The sequence below is a fragment of the Brachycentrus maculatus genome, unplaced genomic scaffold (assembly GCF_059751285.1).
Source record: "Brachycentrus maculatus isolate JH-2025_06_01 unplaced genomic scaffold, ASM5975128v1 h1tg000152l, whole genome shotgun sequence".
Lineage (NCBI taxonomy): Eukaryota > Metazoa > Arthropoda > Insecta > Trichoptera > Brachycentridae > Brachycentrus > Brachycentrus maculatus.
The window spans coordinates 95,964-112,852 of NW_028280905.1; the positions used below are offsets into that span (position 1 = coordinate 95,964).

At 29.9% G+C, this 16,889-nt stretch overlaps 1 protein-coding gene across 1 annotated transcript in view; it reads left to right on the forward strand.

Moving 5' to 3' along the window:
- LOC148308695 (uncharacterized) overlaps positions 1–16,889 on the forward strand; it is a 52,009-nt gene that overhangs the window by 11,131 nt on the left and 23,989 nt on the right. Inside the window, exons 5-6 of the mRNA XM_088261255.1 lie at positions 2,514–2,541; positions 6,031–6,115. Coding sequence (XP_088117381.1) covers positions 2,514–2,541; positions 6,031–6,115 — 113 coding nt within the window. The remainder of the gene's footprint in view (positions 1–2,513; positions 2,542–6,030; positions 6,116–16,889) is intronic.

Sequence of the window (16,889 nt, forward strand, 5' to 3'; positions counted from 1 at the left end):
TCAAAGCAGGGCTGGCAAGAACACTGAATATATTACATTCGTTATTGATGTTTTAATTTTCATATTTTAAATGTGACCATGAAGCGCTTTAGGAAAATGTAATACAGGATGTATTTTTATAGCTTTCATTAAAATATCAAACATCATTTAAACCAGAATCTGACTTGGTCAAAGACGATTTTACAAAGACGATTTTAGAATGCCCATGTCAATAGAATGCAAGAAAATAAACTGGCCCGAATGGCTTTTCAAGAGAACCTAGGCGGAAGTAAATCTAACAGACAATCCACTTCACAAGAGACGGGTAACGGAATAGAAAAATCATCGGAATTATAATAAAGAACAAGAAGAAAGAAGAATTTAAACCAAACGTAACATCTTAAATACAAAAAAATCATGTCAGATAAGTTCCATGGGTTAGATAACTCCTGAAATGTGGCTACTTCCTAGAATACTGCTGATTTCATGGACCAATATTGTCAGCAACATGGATATGATCCAAATATCAAGAAGACAGTTGCTGACTTATATCAAAGTCCGGAAGAAATCCTATCTGGAGCATGTACTTTAAGGAGAGAAGTACGAGCTATTGCGCCTAATCATGAAATACGTACAAGAAGGTCGACGAGGTGTAAACATAAGGTAAATTTCCTCACTTCGGAATATACAAGATCAGACGGAGATCGGGACCATTTAGGAGCTTTTTAGAGTTGCTCAATACAAGGACAATTACTCTCAAATACAACCATATTTAAGAGTACAGACACGCACAAATAAAAATACAAAAAAGCACCTCCCAAGATGGCCTTCTTAAACTCAAAGATAAAGCATCATGAGGTTTATGGTATATATATATATGTATATATATATATATATATATATATATATATATATATATATATATATATATTTATATATATATATATATATATATATATATATATATATATATATATATGTATATATATAAATATATATATATATATATATATATATATATATATATATATATATATATATATATATATATATATATATATATATATATATATATATATATATATATATATATATATATATATATATATATATATATATATATATATATATATATATATATATATATATATATATATATATATATATATATATATATATATATATATGTATATATATATATATATATATTTATTTATATATATATATATATATATATATATATATATATATATATATATATATATAATATATATATATATATATATATATATATATATATATATATATTTATACATATCAAGCATACGAGCTCAGTCCCTTTTTTGGAGAGGCACAGCGAATCTAAAACTTTATGTTTGCCATATGTATAAAGTGGTCACTAAACCAGCCTATGATAGGTCATAAACCCTACAGACATCCATCTTCTTCCTCACCTATGTTGAGATGTTGAAATGTAAAGATAAATAAATACTTGATCGGAGCTTTAAGACGTCGCTACCCTTCAGAAAGCCACCCCTAAACGGTTCCCCGGATTAACATTAACTTAATTACATCATCATCAAGTTAACGTGTCTTGCTTACGTCACAACGGGGATTTTATTAACCTATAAAGTGTAGGAAATGAACAATAATTAATTTCATTGCCAGAACAATTCAGCCATAAAATGGTGGCTAAATTCATTCGAAGATATTTAACTCGAGAACTCGTCTGACTTTACGACTCGGCAGAGCAGAGATGAAATCTTAGGACATACAAAAGTGTGTTTTTCAAAAGTACTTACGAAACTTACACGTGTCACATTTTTCATTAACTGACTACTAACTATTGCGCTGCTGTTCCGCAGGGGCAGGCAGAGAAAACAGAACGCCACACCACTCTGTCTTTGCAAACGTTAGATTTAAGTTTTGTATCAACATTTTTTGGTGGAACTGCATTTTATAAAATACAATAACAATTACATAGTTTTTTACGGGTCAAATAAAATAAATATTTAAAAAAATATGTAATTGTTATTTTATAATACAGAAAAAATAATAAAACCGGTTTTTCAATATTTTGCCTCTACAAATTTCAGATTTAATAAACTTATCATCGTTTAATTTTCTGTATTACCGCAATTAAAGTCTTCAAATAGTGTATGTATAAAGCATAGTTGACCTGATGAGGGAATGGTTATTCCGAAACCAGCAGTTATGAAGTAGAGTTTTTAAGTGGTATTCTTCATCTTCTTGGTGTAGACCATATGGTCTGTTTTTAAAAGAGATAAGTCTCATGCGATGTCGATTCCCAATCCATCCCTTTGGTTGTCTGCCCTGGAGTCATCTACCTTGGAGTTGGCCGTGCAGTGCAATGTGGGGAAGTCCTCACATGACCATACCAAGTAGTATAACATAGTGTAAACAATGATAAGGAGAGTGTTAATATGTGTATACGTAATTTATTTATTAAAATGCAGTGTCTGATTGAATAAATGTAAATAATATCCTATTTTTATTTTTTTCACGCTAACTAGAGATTGGATGACTGCCATATCTAAAACTGTAAGTACCAATTTATAAGTAGGTATAAAATTATATAAGTATGTATTTTTTATCAAAGCCTTGTGATAATTTTATCTGATAATCCAAAAATTACACGTGAACTGAAGCGGGGTACCAAAAGGCCCCAGTACATATTTATATGGAAATCGTAGTACGCAGCTCGCACTAAGTACCAACTTGCCGCCAACTGAGTCATGGACGGCACGTCTTTTAGAACGCGCAGCCAAGCGTTGACTGATGCCTCCACCCAATAAGCGAGAGGCCGGTAGTCGGAACAAATGAAAGCCTTATAGTCTTACTGTCTCGCTCTCTCTTATGGTATGGATTTGAAATTATAAAAAAAGGAAAAAATCTTTTTATTATTTTCAAGATTATAAAAAAATATGGAGTAAGTACCTCTTATAGTACCTACTAAAGTTATCGAATCAAAATTCATCCATTTTCATTCAAACCCTTATCCGCACCCAATGGTGCCTAGGGTACTGCATCATAAAAACACAGTGTTATCTTAATCGCTAACATATGAAGGAAAGGTGATCAGCCATTCGATTCAGGTACCAGTCCAGGGTAATACTAAATAAATTCAGGATCTTTAAAAACTGTGCTTCTCTGCACTGTATGTATGTTCCTACTAGAATCACTCAAAACACACACACACACACACACACACACACACACACACACACACACACACACACACACACACACACACACACACACACACACACACACACACACACACACACACACACACACACACACACACACACACACACACACACACACACACACACACACACACACACACACACACACACACACACACACACACACACACACACACACACACACACACACACACACACACACACGCACACACACGACACCCTCTTGCACAATGCTATATAGTTATATTAAAATTACTTTTAAGTGAAAACCTGTAATTGGAGTTTTATTTTATTTAATTGTATTATATTTGTTTTTTTTTTAATATTCTGTTGGTTTTCCAATAAATAAATAAATAAAATATTACAGTGAAATATCACATATATTAACTGAACCCGCGACCATTACACTACGGAGACAGAAATTCATGCATAGGAGATTTAAATCCCTCTGTTAGTGCCAGGTAGTTAAAAAAAAATTTAAAAATTTAAAAAAAACTCCAACCGTATTATTAATTTTCATAATTTCTACCGTACATGGCATATTCAGTGTCGATAAATAAATACGAGTAGCAAAGACAAACAATGGGCGTTTGCGGCTTGGACATGGAAAATCCACGCTTTTCTCACGGACAATTACCATATATGCCGCGAGCTCTCGCGTTGGAAAACCACAAAATCCATTTATGTACGCAGAATCTGGCAAAACAAATAACAAAGTGCACACATTAGCATTATAATAATCGCTTCTAATACCATTTTTTTTTTAAATCCATCCTTTTTCACTTTTTTTTTATTTCATTTTTAATTTTATATTTACTTTGTATTTCTTCTTCTCCTTCCTGCCACATTATTTATTTTATATAATACCCTTCTTTTAATCTCTGTATGTTTTTTAATAGTTTTATAACATAAATGTGGAATTATTTATATAATTTTTTGACATCTCATCAAAGATGAAGAAGAATACGGAAGTCTGGGCATTTACGGGTCTAACGACCGTCATAGGCTGGTTTAAGTGATCACTTTACACACGTGTGACATTCACCAATTCTACCCATTATTGACAACCACACTACTCAAATTCTTGGAAGTTCTATATATATGAACCAATTTAGAAACCTTGTTCTTGAATCACTAGAACTTCACTAGAGACATCTTTTGGTGAGATGTAAAAAAGCTTTTTATTAAGCAGAAACTCTTATATTAAAAAGCTTCTTTACATCTCACCAATAGATGTCTCTAGTGAAGTTCTAGTGATTCAAGAACAAGGTTTTTAAATTGGTTCATATATATAGAACTTCCAAGAATTTGAGTAGTGTGGTTGTCAATAATGGGTAGAATTGGTGAATGTTACACGTGTGTAAAGTGATCACTTAAACCAGCCTATGACGGTCGTAAGCCCTGTAAATGCCCAGACTTCCGTATTCTTCTTCATCTTTGATGAGATGTTAAAAAATAATTTGAAAATAACTCCTGTAATTGGAGATAATCCAGATTTTGTGAACAAGTATTTGGACACACTCAAAATAATGGAATTGTTTAATTGGCTTTTTTTTAACGTAACTATTTTTTGTTAATGTAATGTAATGTTTATTATTGTTAATGTAACTATTGTTTATTTTATCATTTTTTATATGTAAGGTGTACAATTTCCAAATAAATAAAAAAAAATATTCGTTTGAATAAAATAAAAATGAAGCTTTATTCACAGAAACATTTATTTCCAAAAAAACTGTCAGCAACATATGTGTACATAAATAAGTTGTTCATTTAATACGTGGACATTTAACACAACAATTTGAGTGTGTCCAAATACTTGTTCACAAATCTGGATTATCTCCAATTAAAGTATTTGTTTGTCATATTATTTTTTTGATATCTTAACATAAATGAAGAAGAATATAGAAGTCAGTACGTCCTACGAACGTAATTGGTTGGTTAAAAGTGATCACTTTACACACGTGCAACATTCACCACCCGTCTCCGTAATGTAATGGTCAGCATGTTCGACTACTGTACTTGGAGATCCCGGGTTCGATTCCCAGGGGGGGTCAAGTAAATATATGTGATTTTTTTCCCTCTAATATTTATTCAATATTACCGTGGACTGGTACCTGAAGCGGAGGGGTGATCACCTTTTCTTCATGTGTTAATGATCAAGATAACAATGCGTTTATATGACGCAGTGCGCTATGCACCATGGGGTGCGGATGAGGGTTTAAAGAGAAAGAAGAACATTCACCAATGCATTCATCGTAAATACCCAGAGAGATGTCAAAAAATAATATGATATAATGACTCCTACAATATAATTGGAGAAAACGCAGATTTGTGAACACGTATTTGGACACACTTGTGTTGTTGAAAAGCTTTTCGTTTATTATCAACAATCTAGCAAATCACATGCATCTACTTTATTTCTAGATTCCTCATTTAAAGTACGGTTAGTTCACGTGTGTTTGAGATTTTTTAAATGTCATATATTCATAAATCTTCTTCTTTTTCTTCTTCTTCTTCTTCTTCTGTATTTTAGGACTAAGTTTTGTCGTTCTCTGGTCCGCTCCTAGGAGGTGGAAGTCCAGCTATCCCTTCATCGTTTAGGTGGTCTTCCTGGGGGTCTGATCCCGCTTATGCTGCTGTCCGCTGCCACCCTCACCACTCGCTCTTCCATCCGAACTCGCTCTTCCCACATGATTTCTCCAGAAACGTCTACTTTCTCTTCCCCGTCGCACAACATCTTCAACATCGCAGATTTTTCTTATTTCACAGTTTCTAACTCTGTAGCGAAGTGTTATTCATATATATTGTATTTTATTTTCAGTTGCCCCCGCCACCGCACATAGAGCTAGTTATGACCTTACCACATTTGAGAACTGCCTTCAAACGACCCATGGTTAGAGTCAGACGTAAGTACAATTTTTATTTAAATTTGAAATGCACGATATTTTCTCTTCGTTTAGTTATTCAAATGTTTTTTAATTTAAGTTTTACTTGGTAAATACCATCATTTATTAAAATCTATTGTGTCACGTGTTTCGATGCATTCCGCATTATTTTCAAACAGCGTGCGTGAAGCTTTTTTTTTATTCATTTCATATATTTACATTTTTATTTATAACATAATACATTTGAATCATTTATACATATGGAGAACTTTTATATTTCGATTTTCTGTGCCTCTCCATAAAAGAGACTTTGCTCTTGTGCTTGGAGAGGGACTTACACTCGTGGTTTAATGTTATATAATAAAAGACATAATAGTTTTTTTTTATATTTTTTCAAGATTTAAATGTTTAGAGCTTTAATTTTTTCTCAAGTATTTTTATATAATCTATTTCTTTTATTTCTTTAGGGAGTTTATTGAAATGTTTGATTACCAAATATTTGAAGTTTTGCTGAAATCGCTTGGTGTTGCATTTTGGAGTAGAAAAATCGTTTGAGAATCTCAATGATATTTTTTTTGTTAAATTTAAATAATGGATTAAATAAATAAAATGGATTCTATATTTGGGACTAGAAATTTTTTAAATAATAATTTTGTTGGATATTTGTTTTTTTTTTCAAGATAACTTTAATTATGGTTTTCTGTACTATTTTCACTGAGTTTAGTATGTTGTTGTATGAGCCTCCCCATGCAATAATGCCATACTGTAGTAGTGAGTGTACGATAGCATAGTAAACTCTTTTTAGGTTGTCGATGGTTAGTATGTTTCGAATTCTAAAGCTAAGTCTAAATATTAAAGTTGAAGCTCAAGGAGGGGAAGTGTTTCTTAATTTTATTTATTATTATATTTTTAAGTTAAAACATAGACAAAATTTTACAAAATCTTAGTTATTCTCAAATTATCAATTATGGAATTATTATAATTTATGTTTTTATTAATCTGTATTTTTTCAAAATGTTGCAGTTCAATGATTTTTCGTCAAAAATAATTTTCTTATTCTTCTTTTTCTTCAAACCATTATCCGCACCTATATGGTGTGTAGGGCACTGCATCATATAAACGCAGTGTTATCTAGATCGTTAACACATGAAGGAAAGGTGATCAGCCCTCCGCTTCAGGTACCAGTCCAGGGTAATATTGAATAAATATTAGAGTGAAAAAATCACTTTAATTTATTTGACCCCTACCCCTGGGAATCGAACCCAGGACCTCCAGAACGGTAGTCGAGCTTGGCGACCATTACACTACTTTAAATTTTTTTTTTGTACAAAATTCTTGAGCCGTATGTTAACTGTTAACCATATCATTTATATTATCTGGTAATATAATGAATAGGACTGCACATTTTTTTTTTAATACTCATGGATTCAAAGAATTGTATTCAATCAAACACCTACTTTTATATTTTTTCATTTAATTTATATAGGTTATCAACATTGTCAGACTTGACATGACATTGGAATGACCCGAGCTGGATTCGGGCAAATCACTATAAAAAGTTTCGTGTACGATGTGCCCGAACTGGATTCGGGAAAATTACTGTGTCAGCAAAATACCTACCCGAATTGTATTCGGGCAAATCACACAAGGGGTTAATAAATATTACTTAAAGAATAGGAATAAGGTTAAGTCTCTTTTCTGGATTACGATTTCACGAAACCATTTTCACATTTGAGTACTTTCAATTGTTTTCTTTTCCAAATTGAAAGGTTTAGCGTTCAGTCGTTTTTCATTCCCGTTTGATGGAACCATTTTGTGGAGTCGGCCTGATTATGTACCGGATCTCCTTTATCTCGATTCGCCTAAGTGAGTCAAATCTCGCAAAGCTGTTTTGGATTTCTTCACTCCCACAACTTTGGCCTTAGGGAATAGGGAGGATCTTTGTAAGATAACATCTATGCGGATTCTACGTTCTGCGCATATCAACAAAACTTTGGAAAAGCTCTAAGAGTCATATTGTTGTTTTTAATAAAAATAGGTGTCTCAACTTGATTCAAAACATTTTTAAAACATTTCTTGATCTATGTTTTTCAAAGATACTTTGTGGCACATTTTATAAACTTTATGAAATTAAACAAGTTTGTTTTAACCACTTTTTTTAATTTTTTTATTATTATTATAAGTACACTTTAACCAACCTGTTTCGTTAAGAACCTTGTCATCATCGGGGTTTATTAAATTTTTAAACATTAAAATACTAAAAAAAACATTAAAATACTCATAGTTAATTACATTCCTTTACCAAAAACTTCCACACACTCCGTACATTCATGTGAAAATATGATTTAAAAAACATGATTTAAAGTATGATTTAAAACCTCCTAAATGTTATTTTATTGTGTAAACAGTTTGAGTGCGTCCAAATACTTGTTCGCAAAAAAGATATCTCTAGTAAATTCAAGCATTATGTTTCGAATTTCAAAAATATATATTCGTTGTTTTCCCGTATTCGTAGTTTATATTATAAGGTCCCCTTTAAAGCGATAGATATAGGTTTCACTGTAAATAAAAGTTCCAAGAATTTAAGTTGTGTGGTTGTCAATCATGGGTAGAATTTATTTATTTATTGATTTAACATTTAATATGTAGAACTCCATTTTAATTTAGTGAAGCAGCGTGATGCTTAGTTATTTTGTTGGTTAAAAGTCTAAGATCACCTGTATTTACATAACGCCATTATCTTTCTAAGCATCCAGGATTATTATTTTTTAGGTAAACTAAACAAAACAAAAAGCAAACAATGGATTTGTAAATTTTAACAGGATAATTTATTGTTCAAGTTAATAAAACCATCAAAATTCGCGTTGTTGTTTTTTGTGTTATTAGGCTGTGGTCCCTGAAATTCAATTATGTGTTTACAGAGACCTTTAAATCATGGACGACAAGTAAAAGTTTTGGATAGCAATTAAAAGTTTCGTTACCGTGTAGCTGTTAAGCCATACAAGACTAACTTCAGGTACAGAACGGAAATTATACAAGTCTATATGAATTGTATACTGTGTATGTACGAGTGTATAAGGGTCGCAAATGTTGCTAAACTTCAAAATGAAGTCGTTTCAATTTTATAAAACTGGATTAACATAATACATGTATATTGCGTCAGGTTGTGGTCCCGTGGTTAGTGACGCGGACTCTTGAAACAGAGTTTCAAATAATGAGCCGGTTAGGCTCACAGAAATAGTATGAAATTGAAGTATTTTTATAAATAATATATATATATATACATAAAATATAATAAAACCCTTATCCGCACCCAAATGGTGCATAGGGCACTGTCATATAAACGCAGTGTTATCTTAATCGTTTATACAAGAAGGAAATGTGATCAGCCTTCCGCTTCAGGTACCAGTCCATGGTAATTTTGAATAAATATTACAGTGAAAAAATCACTAATATTTATTTTACTCCCCTTGGGAATCAAACCCGGAACCTCCAGAACGGTAGCCGAGCGTGCTGACTATTACACTACGGAGGCGGACAATGTAAATAATACAAAACACAAATATTTCTCTTTTTTTTAAATAAATTTTCTTAAAGGTGGTATGGACATGTGGAGTGAATGGATAACGAGACAATGACTAAGAAAGTATTATATATATGCTTATGTGAGTGGATGAACAGAATGAGGACGGCCGAAAACGACTTAGCACGATCTGATCAAATCAGAACCTAAAAAATCTAGTGGTGTCAAAAGTCTGCTTAATCGGAAGGTATGTATGTCTAGATGTGTGGAATACTTATTCTTAAATGTATATCTAGATGTATGGATGTAAAGGAAGCGAGGAGTGTATGTCAGGACAGAAGAGTGTGGCGTTTGATCCTCTCTGCTAACCCCTTTGGGGAAACGGCATGATGATAGCTCTCGTAGTAGTTTGACCAGTTATTTTGTTTACAATATATTAGGTGTGTCCAAATTCTTGTTCACAAATCTGGGTTTCTTCACTAACAAGTGAAGAAACCCAGATTTATAAACAAGGATTTAGACGCACCTAAAATGTTGAGAATAAAAATTTGTATGTTAATTGCGAACCTTTGTCGCAAAGTTTAACGATAAGAAGATAAAAATTCTCTGATTTTCTCTTCTGGAGGGAAAAAATGCCATCATCGGGATTTAAATCTGGAATCTTCGACTTTCTAACCCTCGGCTTAGCTATCAAGCTTACATATATTGAAGATAGGATATTTTCAAAGATTTTTTTTGTAGAAAAAGAAAATAGAATGAGAGAAAAATCCCTCCTCCTCCATATAAAATTGTTTCAAGCTTTCAAAAGTTTACACCCGCCACTGCTAAGATAAACAAAATTTGTTCGGAATCTGTTTCAGTAGCTACCTAAAGAGGAATCTGTGGTACATTCAATAAAATATTAAAGGTTTTATTATACGTCATATGTTGAATAAAGTTTGTTTTAAGTAAGAAATTCAATTCATTTTCATCTTGAATGAAATAAATTTTTAAAAAGTTGTTCCCCAAAAAACATGTTTTAACCTGTACAGGTGTACCATATTAATATAACAAACACCTGAGTGTTTGAATGCAAGCTGTGCCCAAAATTTTAAAGCTATTGGTGATTTTAATAATGACTTTAGGAGATTTAAGATTTTGAACGATCAATTTTCATTTTTTTAGATAGTATTATTATTAATTAATTTGGTATTAAATTTATGGAAAAACATGATGACATAATTTTTTTTGAATAAACCCTTGTATCAGACCAGTTTTTGAGTTTTGAGTTTGAGTTGTAAAAACGACTAGCTTCGAGGTGATTTACAAACTGTTGTGAAAATCTAAAATAAAAAGATAGAATGTATTTTCAACTGTTGATGAGAACATCTGTAGTTTTTAAAACTAGTTGTGGTTTCATAAATAAACTAAAAAAAGTGACATAATAAATGTTATAAAGCTTTTTCTTGTTATATTTTTATGTACGTTATAATAATGTTTATTCTGGCTGTTAAGGCAAGCCCAGTGTTGACCCGAAAAATTTAGATATTTATTTTTTTCTTCATATTGTGTATGTATAAGGATTTTTTTTAAAAGAAATATTTGTGTTTGTATTATTTAAGAAAATTTTTCAATTTCGTAAACCTGTTTCTGTAAGAAATATAAGAAATGTCTCACTATAAGAAAAAGATATCAAATTGTGGTTGAGTGGGTTCGAACTGAGAAATTCGGAGTTAAGAGTCCGTGACACTAACTACAGGACCACAACCCGGGTCAATTCTAGTATATCTCCCATCATATATTTATTATGTGTTATTATAATAAATACCCTTCAGTTTTCCATTTTCATATGAAAACTGAGTTCAAGATCAAAAGTTTAGCACTCTCCCCTATCCAGTGCGCCAATAAGCAAGACTTTTTAACTTTATAAACCTAAATACTTTGGAATCGCCATTTCGCCTCCGTTCCAAGTGAAGCTATTGACAAATAATATTTATTCTCTCTCATATAAAAGTTTCAGCTGAGAAGAAACTCGAATCCAAAGTTCTGAAAATATTCCAAATCCTCCCAAACAATTCAAGGTTCCGTTAGGTACACAAAAGACGAAAAAAACCTCTAACCGCTACCGACGGAACACCGGATCTTTGGAAATTACTTGGTAACTTCATGTTTTACGAAATATATATAAATATATATATTATATATATATATATATATATATATATATATATATATATATATATATATATATATATATATATATATATATATATATATATTTATATGTAAATATATATATATTTATATATATATATATATTTATATATATATATATATATATATATATATATATATATATATATATATATATATATATATATATATATATATATATATATATATATATATATATATATATATATATATATATATATATATATATATATATATAAATATATATATATATATATATATATATATATATATATATATATATATATATATATATATATATATATATATATATATATATATATATATATATATAAATATACATATATATAGATTCAAAAACCATACCTTCGAATTTTTGTTTTCAAAGTGATTTCCGTAAGATTAATTCAAAACAATTAAAACGACTTATAGCTTTTCCACGTCCAACGTCATAAGGCTGGTGACAGTTGAAAGAAATATTCAATTTCGATCGACGATCAATAAAATCAAACCAAAAATTGTATATTTATTTTTAGTTTAAAACATAAAAATAATCTTACAAGTCAAATACCTTTCGTTTAGTTTATCAATGTAAAAACGAGTAGTTTCGATATTTATGGATGTTCTCATTAACAAGTGAACATACAAACAATTTGTATTTTTGATGAAAAATTTTTGTAGTTATATAAACTAGTCGTTTTTTACAATTTATATTTAATTTGTGATTTTTCCATTTCATAATTGAATTGTTACACTGTTTTAAAATCACTACAAATATTGTATTATAATTTGATTGTAATGTCTACCGGTTTTAATCAGTCTTGATAAAGAAGGTTAGCTACGAAACCGGCAGACATTACAATTAAGTAATAATAAAATATTCATTGTGATTTTAAAACAAAGTTACATTTTAATTATTGTCGTTTTTTCTATGATCAACTCAAAAATGTAATCCTTGACAAGTATTCTTATATAAACAATAGTCGTTTTGTTATTCTGCAATTAATACCAAAAAAAATAATTATTTTTTACATGGTTAATACCATTTTTTCTTAAAATCTATAACGAAACGTGTTTTGATGCGTTTAGTATCTGCGTAAACGGTGTTTTATAATGATCCTTAATACTTCGAAAAAGGTTTCAGAATAAATTTTTAGAAAAAGTGGTATTTACGAAGAAAAATGTTAAATAAAAAGGAAAGCATTTTCATGAAAGTGATTGCCGAAAAAATTCATGAAATTAGAAAAAGCTATTAAGTAATTTGACAAAATCATAAAATTTAAAAAATAACATGATTACATAAAATGTCATACATATTGAATTAAAAGATTCTTGTAATGATAAAATTTCGCACCCTTGTTGGAAAGCTTTATTGTAACCCTCCAAGTCACTACTCAATTCACGGAATTTTAATATCAAAGTAAATGATGAACCTACTAAGGCTTGCAAGGAATATCTCACCCCAAGGCCTATTTCCTTCTGTCTGTGATGTGAATAACCAAATAGGTAAAAATCTAATTAATCAATTCCAAAGCCTGGTTTAGGGAAATCGGTTCCAACAAAAGGTCGAATTAATAATGTGATCAAACTCCAAATTTATGAAAATTGTTTTTTGTCGAAAATAACAATGTTAAAATTTATGAATTTTCACAACATTTTAAGTCTGTTCAACTTGATGATAGCAAGATGAAGATGAATATAGAAGTCTGAGTATTTACAGGGCTTACGATCTGTGACCTCATAATATGTGAGTTTTCGGCAGGATCTATGGTTAAATTGAGTAAGCTATTTATTTATCAGATACCCTTATGAAATTTTTTGTATGATTCGTCGTAAAATAACATAAAATTGGTGAAAAAATATTTAGTAAAAAAAACTCATTATTGATACCGTTAGTATCCAAACCGTTGGTAAGTTCAAAAGAATGAAATAATATAGAAATACGATGTCTGAGACAAATGTGCAGCAAAACGATGTACGATAAATGTTCGGATGATAATGAAAAGAAAACAGCGTCATGGTTGGCAGGTAAGTCAGAAAAAACCTCGTTTTTGACATATTCATTTTCATGAAATTTTCTGAAAAATGTGAAAATTTCAGCATTCACAATCGAAAAGGTACTTTGCTTCCTAACACGTGACACTCCCATATCGACACTTCCTACACCCAATTTTGCGAGAAACAATGACCTCTATTGTGCTCGCTACTAGGGGCTAAGTTTCCCTGGCTGTCCTTTGTCACGCACTGGGATGATTTATTAACAGCCTTAGCTAATATCCTTAGAAATTTCCTAGACAGGGGTTGGTAAAAATGCTCCACCCCTTGCGAGAATTGTTTAGGATGAACTTGGCTACCATGTAGCCATTTATTTTATGGACGTGAATACATTAAACTTAGGGTTTTCTAAAAAAAAACAAGGAAGTATGAAAATACGAGTTCTTTATGTGACAAATAAATATATATATATATTTATATACATATATATATATATATATATATATATATATATATATATATATATATATATATATATATATATATATATATATATATATATATATATATATATATATATATATATATATATATATATATATATTTATATACATATATATATATATATATATATATATATATATATATATATATATATATATATATATATATATATATATATATATATATATATATATATATATATATATATATATATATAAATATATATATATATATATATATATATATATATATATATATATATATATATATATATATATATATATATATATATATATATATATATATATATATATATATATATATATATATATATATATATATATATATATATATATATATATATATATATGTGTGTGTTTCATATATATGTATATGACATAAATAAAAAAATTTAATAAAATACTTGTATTAGATTTTACTCTTCAGATTATTTATGTAAAGAAATAAAAATTTTAGAAATACACATATTGTTTTCAACAAGTTGAAATACAAATTAAACGTTTATTGTTTCTCTTTTTGATGAGATCATTTTTAGTTCTCAAAACTAGTTGTTTGGACATTAATTAACTCAGAAAAGGTCTCTTACTTTAGTGTTTAATTTACTTTTATATGGTAATCTACGTGTTTTTCCACAGAGTTAATGCCAAATCAACAAATAATATAATTTTAGATACACTGAAATACTTGTACATATTATGTGAGTAAAAAAAACACCTTAATGAATAAAAACTTTCTTATATATCGCTCACTCCTTTCAAGAACGTCATAAATCAAAAAACTTGATTTTTCAGGAGAACGTTTTTAAAGTTTAAAAATATAATACAATATATTAAAAATAAATATCAAGCCACTAACTGAACTTTTTACTGTGCAATAGATCTTTTTAGGTTAAACCTGGAGGTTTTTTCTGCATTTGAAAAATATTTAGTGTATTAAAAATAATAATTAAACAAAACATTTTCTTAAAAATGCAAAAACAACACTTTCTGCCCTGTAGCGGGTAAATTTTAAGTTAAAAATATGCCTCTTTTGCTGGGATAAAGTACATTTTCTGGGCATTCTGAAAACGCGCACAACTGAAAATTGACGATTTTTGATTTATGACGTTCTTGAAAGGAGTGAGCGATATAGACTTTTCTTATGCATAGTTGTGAAGAGCTGTAATTGGTACTCATGTTTTTTTGTATTCTTATTTATCATATATTGTGACTGTTGTTTTTCCTTCCAAAAAAAAAATTTAATAAACGTATGTTAGTTTCTCAAAACGTTTTTTTTTTAAATTATTTTCTTAATTAAAATCAAAGTATGTATGAAATATAACGCTATAAGATAAATTTATTTAAAGCTCTGAAAAGAAAAAAGAGATACTGAAAAATTATTAAAAAGTATAAATAAACACGATATACATATTTAGCATAATTAGTTTTCCGTCTTATCGAAATTCGGCTTTGATAATCAAATTTAGGCTGGATTATGGTATTTATTGGACGTGATTAAACGTCCAATGTTATTAAACGCTTATCCAATGTCATGAATAAGCGTTTAAGCACGGTCCTATAATTATTATAGATTATTTAGTATCTGTACAACAAATCTTCCTTAATCCGTTGAGATTTTTTGCGAACCTTTGTTGAACTTTCATCTTCTTACGTATAAAAACGATGGAGGATTCGTTTCAAAATGAGACACTGGGAATATTTATTGATATTTCATCCGTAAGGTGAATTATCCTGTGTCTGATAAAAAAATAACGTCTCTTTTTCATCCATCGTTCACTTTGTTTAATACCACTTTTAAAAAACACCACTTCGTGAATAACTGGTTTCGGAATAATCATTCCATCATCAAAAAAAATTGCTTTTTAAATGTGACAGGTACTGTGGCGTAGTTGGGTTGACGCTTGACTGCGAAACTGGCGTCGCGCGTTCGATTCCCGCCAACTTCAAAATGAATTCAAGAAAGATTCATTTTCAATTAGTCTGGATGTTTGTGATGTATTTTTCACATTAATATTCCCTTTCCTTACTACCTACCTGCTGACAAGCCTCTTGAAAGAGGGGCTTTGCAGGTTATTCCTTTAAAAAATGTGTATAAAGCATTGTTAACTTTGTGGTATGGTAATATAACACTCCTCTTAATCATTCATCGTTCACTTTGTGTAATACCACATTAAAGTAAAATTACACAAGGTGAACGACGAATAATAAAAAAGTGTTAATTATCTTCTTGCTTACGTATCAGATAAGAAAGACAATGTTTTATAATTCATACATTCCTTTATTTAATGTAATGATATTGTTACGAAGAGTTATCGTTCATTAAGTGGTAAACAAGATCACGTATGATACAAACACTTTTGTTTCCTCACATTCCCCATACCCGATCAACTTTCCACCTCTGTTCACTGTCCCCATCTTAGCTCCACATCCCCACACTGGTTCTAGGCCCACCCCGTTCCAACCCCGTCAGACATAAATCTCCGGCTAAGGGGTGAGAATCGGTCGAGGAATAATATAGGCCACGTACCGCGAACGTGTCGGCGGAGAGCAGAATCTGGAG